This window comes from Sardina pilchardus, chromosome 15 (genome assembly GCF_963854185.1).
Source record: "Sardina pilchardus chromosome 15, fSarPil1.1, whole genome shotgun sequence".
NCBI lineage: Eukaryota > Metazoa > Chordata > Actinopteri > Clupeiformes > Clupeidae > Sardina > Sardina pilchardus.
The window spans coordinates 205,777-212,500 of NC_085008.1; the positions used below are offsets into that span (position 1 = coordinate 205,777).

The 6,724-nt window shown below is 44.8% G+C and overlaps 1 protein-coding gene across 1 annotated transcript; it reads left to right on the top strand.

Moving 5' to 3' along the window:
• The first annotated feature begins 2,442 nt into the window (after positions 1-2,442).
• On the top strand, positions 2,443-4,312 carry LOC134102530 (growth arrest and DNA damage-inducible protein GADD45 beta-like). The gene is made up of 4 exons (XM_062556662.1): positions 2,443-2,650; positions 2,875-2,976; positions 3,099-3,324; positions 3,431-4,312. Exons 1-4 carry the CDS (start codon positions 2,607-2,609, stop codon positions 3,542-3,544), a joined length of 486 nt encoding a protein of 161 aa, XP_062412646.1. The 5' UTR covers positions 2,443-2,606; the 3' UTR covers positions 3,545-4,312.
• Positions 4,313-6,724: the final 2,412 nt, after the last annotated feature.

Consider the following 6,724-nt stretch of genomic DNA (forward strand, 5'->3'; position numbering starts at 1 on the left):
TCTTTCTTTCTCTCTCTCTCTCTCTCTCTCTCTCTCTCTCTCTCTGGTTAGGCCTATTATTAATTAACTGATTGTGCCTATTCATTTCGTGCTGTGAGTAGCCTAAGCCAAGTGTCAGAAATGACAACAAATCTGAATTAGCTTCCACTCAGTCAGAGAAGTGATATATTGTGTGTATTGCAATATTTTTTACAGTCTTGCAATCAGCTCCCTGCAGAGATCAGCTATCTCGTGGATGAGAAGTGTCAACTTTGGCACGTTGGCCTTTTAGTTTACACACTTGCTTTGATTCCTCGTCGTCTCGGACTGTAAAATAACACTGAGATCGTTTGGACAGAAGTTTATTGCAGGCTACCGAAGTTCCTGCTATCCATCATGGTAATCCCACACTTATTGTGAGACCGTAGGCTCTAAGCACTCGGTTGCATGCATTCAGTTTACACCATCCAGGCCTATGCATGATTTCATTGTTGTTGTCCTCAAAAAACATTAATCAGACAGTCATGATTTCCTAAGGCTCTATTTTCAGGATTGAAGTCTCGCTGCACGTGAGAGCATTCAATAGGCTGCAGCAGCAGTGTGAGATTAATGTTCAGTTCATTAGTTAATTGTCACGCTTGACGCCATCAGTCGAAAATCAGTCGAAAAAAAAGAAAAGAAGTTTCGACTGAGTGGGTAATTAGGGTACTGTCAACTTCAAGAGCAAGCATGATCACAAGTTGGGTCTACGTTTTTAGTCATGTGATATGGTTCATATGAACATTATTAGGAGTTTGGTATGAGGCGTGTAGGCGTAACAGCTCAACCCGTCACAATTAATTGTAGGCTACTATAGCCAGTAGACAATGCACGAGTGGAGTATTGTGAGAGGTTTAAATGGCCTTTGTGACTTCAAACATAGGACTCCTGCCTGTAACATCTCATTCTCGAATATTTTGTTTAAGCTCTGTGACTGTTTTAATAATAATAATAATAAACATTTATTTTATTCATAATGACAAAGGCTCTGATAGTTAATGTATTCTCCTGATTATTTGCTAGTGCTACAAACTAGGCCTACTACAAACCTGGACAAAAATAATGTATATAGTCTCATGTAAGGTCACAGTCATAACCACGAGGTGGCACCCTTTGTCAAGACAACAGCTCAGCTTTCATTTCAGAACCTTTAACACCTTTACACTGGCCCTACACACTCTTTGAAGGCCTTTGTTTTGCCGCCTTTATAATTAATGTTAAATACATGGATTGTGCATATTGTATTTTTGCACAAAACGGCCCAGAAGGCTAGATTGGTACGGATCATGTGTCAACAACACTTGCAACATGTTGTAACAAGTCTGTTTTGATGTAATACTGGTCATGGCCACAGGGGGGGCGAGGTGAGCTGTGGATGATGTTCCTCTGTGTCATAATATTGATTTGCCTATATGACAAATTTTCATTTGCGCAATGGGCCCATCCACTTGCTGTTCATCGCTGTCATTGATTTCCAGTTTTATTTTATGATTTAAAATTCAGTGGAAGCTGAAACTCCTTTATTATTAGGGAGGTCAAATAGCCTTATTGCGTAATAACAATTTAATCATGTTATAGTTGGTGTATTTGCTTGTAATGAACTGAAACTTAAATGAACTTTCAGTGAAAAATATTGAGATGTCGTAATATAGGCTAACACAACAAGATCCACTTATAACTTGTAAACAGCGCTGATCCTGTGACTGTAAGTCTATAATTAGACAGTGGAACTAGAACGGCAGACTGATGAAAGTTCCAGGTAACATGCTCTGCTACCTTGTGGACTTGGCATGAGGTAAGCACGGGGCGGTCGCACTACAGCCTCTAAAGTCATGCACTAAATTCACATTCATGTCATCTTACAATACTGATTTAAAGTAGGCCAATTATGTTTTAATCCCATGAGCCTATAGGCCTACTGTAGTCTTTACAGCAGTGCAATAGCTAGGCTATTGTTCGTGATTTTTCCCCTTTTGTGTTATATTCTTGCCGGTAGGTTGTGATTGGCTTGATTCTGTAATTTCACAGTACTGAATCATTGAGTCACACTAGGCAAGACCAAAATATTTCTTTAGAAGAATTTGCAAAATAACAGTAGGCTAATAGCCCTACTGCAGTGGCGGTATGCATATCTCAGTGCCCCAGAGAAAAGAGCTGTACGCATAGAGAAACTGAGGAAATTCCATGAGACTCAATAGTGAAGTAAACAAATTGATATGCGAGAGGGGAGGAGGGGGATTCTCTGAACACCCCACGTGGGTTCCAGACATGCGGTTACAAAGGCTACCAATCACTAAGGAGATGGTGGACTTCTCTCGATAGTCACTGTCCAATAGGAACGCTAACCTTTTGTGAGACCACGCCTCCCGAGACTGGCCTATATATTATATCAGTTCGCACGATACGGACAGAAACTCACTCTGCTTAACACACCATCACAACATCACAAGGACTAACTGCCCTGTCGTACAGCTCTCTTCACGGAAGCACATTGGATTACGTCTTGCAAAGATTCTGGAACAGTCCGATTTGGAATTTACTTTTTTGAGGCGATTCCTGTGGATTATAAACAAACCTTCGAAGTCAATATGACACTGGAAGAAGTCGTTGGATGCAACATAACCGATAAGAAGTAAGTATTCGTGCATTTGCCGGTATTTGCCATTGCAAGCTTGCTGGGTCCATTACACAGCCTACACTTGCAACGAAGGTAGCCTAGTTCAGTTGCCCTTTACAGAACACTTGTCAGGTTATTGTTTCGCATCGCCTATAACAGCACAGTGCAAATGACGTTAGGAAACTAAAACATGTATGACGAACAGCCCTTTAACAGCATTGTCCTTCTTTGTCCAACAGAATGGAGACCGTGAGTCAAGCGTTAGAGGAGCTGCTGGCTGCAGCCCAGAGGCAAGACTGCCTTACAGTAGGAGTCTACGAGTCGGCCAAACTAATGAATGTGTAAGTATACTTTGAGTAGCCTACTCTCTCAACGACACTTTTACAACAAAATAACCTGTGTATTGCCTTATTTGAGATGGAAGACATGGTTGTCTAATGTGAAACATGATTCGCTCTTGCAGTGATCCAGACAGCGTGGTGTTGTGCGTGCTAGCCACGGACGAGGAGGACGAGGACGATATCGCTCTGCAGATCCACTTCACGCTCATCCAGGCGTTCTGTTGCGACAACGACATCAACATCCTGCGCGTGTCCGGGATCAAGCGCCTGGCTGAGGTGCTCTGCGAGCCCACCACCACCGACAGCAACGCCAACGAACCGAAAGACCTGCACTGCATTCTCGTCACGGTAAGTTGGCTCGACATGTTTGGCGCAACGTCTAAGGCGGCATTTTGCCTTCTATCATGTTACAATGCAGAATAGATGGCTAATGTCCTTCTTATCTATTTCGCAGAATCCTCAGTGCCAGCCTTTCAAGTGCCCGGCTCTTCAGGAAGTGGGCAGCTACTGCAAGGAGAGTCGCTGCAAGAACCAGTGGGTGCCCTACCTCTCCCTGCAAGAACGCTGAACGCATTTCGCCGCTATTTGTTGGTTAAGATGGAAAAATGGAACAAGAACCGTCATTCTTGAAGAATGAGAAGGGTGCTCGCGGTGGGCTGTGTTCCCGCTGTGTGTGCACGGGGCTGCTCTGACGGCCGCTTCGTCGCGCGAGGGTGCCGCGAATGAGAGGAACGTTCCAGGGACTTCCGCGCGCTGCGCATTTTGCCCCGTCTCTTCCTCCCGCGAGAAGGAAAGTAGCCGCGTCGGAGAGGTGGAACGAGTCGTGACGAGAGTGTGTGTTGCTGCTCACTTGCCCCCGACTGAGTCAAAGCACGGGAGTGCACGAGCGCAGCGACGTGGGCGACGCGCCTTCGCTTTTCCAGTGTGTGGCAGAAACTGAATGCAACGCATCGGTGTTGATTTTTAGACCTTGTAACTGGTCGTGTTTAAACCTTTGCCTTCAACGTGTGGACTGTAGTCTGTAGTGGATTGCACCGTGAATATTGAACTGTTGGACTCTTGAGTTTGAAAGCTTTGTGACAAGGATCAGCGGCACACGTGGAATGCTGTGCTGATGTAAGACTGCGACGGAAACTAGTAACTGTAACGTGAAATCCTCTTCAGTAGCGAATAGAGGAGACTGCACATAGTAACTGAATGAAATCCTCTTCAGTATCGAGGAGAGGAGACTGCACATAGTAACTGAATGAATTGTCTGTTAACTTATTGCTCCTAACTTAAGAAGAGTAATATATGTATTTGGACCAGACGTTTTGCAAATAAATTATTGAACGAATCCTGTTGAGCAGAGTTGTTCTTGTTTATATCTTTAGCGTCCGCTGTGTGTTTACAGTACATGAGTGTGTGAAGATGAGCAGGGCTGCAGACGATCACAGCTTTTTGCCTCCATGGTTGACTCTGCCCAGTAGAATGGCTTAATGGGTGAAGTACTGCCATATACATTGATCATGGCCGGCCTAGATGATTGTCAGTGAGATTTAGCACATGGCTGCATATCAGCATGTTGGGTTGTAAAAGCCTAGAAGTGAAGCCCAGCACTAAACTCCTAATCTATCTCTCTGTCACTATGCAAGCAAAACAATCCCTTGTACACAAGGCTGAGTTAGCTCAGCCAGGGCCAGCGGCTCCCTGCTTCCTGGAGAGTGCGTCATATCCTTAATGTCATGACAGCGTTGTGACACCCTGGCTTGGGGAGGGGAGCGCCTCCATGGCCCATTGACGCAGGACTGTTGTTTGACTTGGCAGACTGACCGAGAGATCCCAGGATGCAGCAGCAATCCAACACAGCATTGCCCTCAGTTCACGTCTGCCAGAGCACAACAACAGCCACTAATCACCCTGAGCAACAGGGCCAAAGCACAACAACAACCAACCACCAACAGGGCCAAAGCACAACAGCAGCTAACCACCAACAGGGCCAAAGCACAACAGCAACCAACCACCAACAGGGCCAAAGCACAACAGCAGCTAACCACCAGAGACTTAGCAGCAGTGCCCATGGCCTAGTCAATCAGTGGGTCAGTCTGTGTGTGTGTGTGTGTGTGTGTGGAGGGAGAAGCAGTGTCCATTTCCTAGAAAGCCAATCAGTGGGTCAGCCGTGTGTGTGTGTGTGTGTGTGTGTGTGTGTGTGTGTAGGGAGGGAGAAGTAGAGGCAGCCTGGTCAGTGTGGTCTCATGCTTGTTGCTGTACTTGACCTGATTTGAAGGTTCACTGTAAGTCAAGTCAAGTCAAGTATTTATATAGCGCATTTAATACACAGAAGTCATTCAATGTGCTTTACATAAACAAAAACAAAACAATAGCAGATAATGAAACATAAAGAGAAAGCATAAATCAAGGTAAAATCAGTTAATGATAATGAATAATTAACAGGAAAACATAAAAGACTTGGACTTGGAAACATAAAAGGTGGAATAATTAAAATACAGATACATGTGCTTGGGTGGGGATGGTGATGGGGATGTAGGGGATCAGGCTGGGGTGTACAGTCGTGTGAATCATGGTGCCACATAGTGAAGCTACAGTTGGGGTACAGTAGGCCTAGTATTGATCATGGTGAAGGTAGGCTATAGTTGGGGTGTACAGTAGGCCTAGTATTGATCATGGTGAAGGTAGGCTATAGTTGGGGTGTACAGTAGGCCTAGTATTGATCATGGTGAAGGTAGGCTATAGTTTGGGTGTACAGTATTGATCATGGTGAAGGTAGGCTATAGTTGGGGTGTACAGTAGGCCTAGTATTGATCATGGTGAAGGTAGGCTATAGTTTGGGTGTACAGTATTGATCATGGTGAAGGTAGGCTATAGTTGGGGTGTACAGTATTGATCATGGTGAAGGTAGGCTATAGTTGGGGTGTACAGTAGGCCTAGTATTGATCATGGTGAAGGTAGGCTACAGTTGGGGTACAGTAGGCCTAGTATTGATCATGGTGAAGGTAGGCTATAGTTGTGGTGTACAGTATTGATCATGATGAAGGTAGGCTATAGTTGGGGTGTACAGTAGGCCTAGTATTGATCATGGTGAAGGTAGGCTACAGTTGGGGTACAGTAGGCCTAGTATTGATCATGGTGAAGGTAGGCTATAGTTGGGGTGTACAGTATTGATCATGGTGAAGGTAGGCTACAGTTGGGGTGTACAGTATTGATCATGGTGAAGGTAGGCTATAGTTGGGGTGTACAGTATTGATCATGGTGAAGGTAGGCTATAGTTGGGGTGTACAGTATTGATCATGGTGAAGGTAGGCTACAGTTGGGGTACAGTAGGCCTAGTATTGATCATGGTGAAGGTAGGCTACAGTTGGGGTGTACAGTATTGATCATGGTGAAGGTAGGCTATAGTTGGGGTGTACAGTATTGATCATGGTGAAGGTAGGCTATAGTTTGGGTGTACAGTATTGATCATGGTGAAGGTAGGCTACAGTTGGTGTGTACAGTATTGATCATGGTGAAGGTAGTCTATAGTTGGGATGTACAGTATTGATCATGGTGAAGGTAGGCTACAGTTGGGGTACAGTATTGATCATGGTGAAGGTAGTCTACAGTTGGTGTACAGTAGGCCTAGTATTGATCATGGTGAAGGTAGGCTACAGTTGGGGTACAGTAGGCCTAGTATTGATCATGGTGAAGGTAGGCTATAGTTTGGGTGTACAGTATTGATCATGGTGCTGCATGTAAACAAACTGCAGGTGCT

What these genes read in the sequence shown, in the direction of transcription:
- LOC134102530 (XM_062556662.1), top strand. Translation starts at nt 2,607, where the DNA reads ATGACACTGGAAGAAGTCGTTGGATGCAACATAACCGATAAGAA. An exon ending in TCGGCCAAACTAATGAATGT is followed by an intron (nt 2,977 to 3,098) that starts GTAAGTATACTT and finishes TCGCTCTTGCAG; the next exon opens with TGATCCAGACAGCGTGGTGT. An exon ending in TGCACTGCATTCTCGTCACG is followed by an intron (nt 3,325 to 3,430) that starts GTAAGTTGGCTC and finishes TCTATTTCGCAG; the next exon opens with AATCCTCAGTGCCAGCCTTT.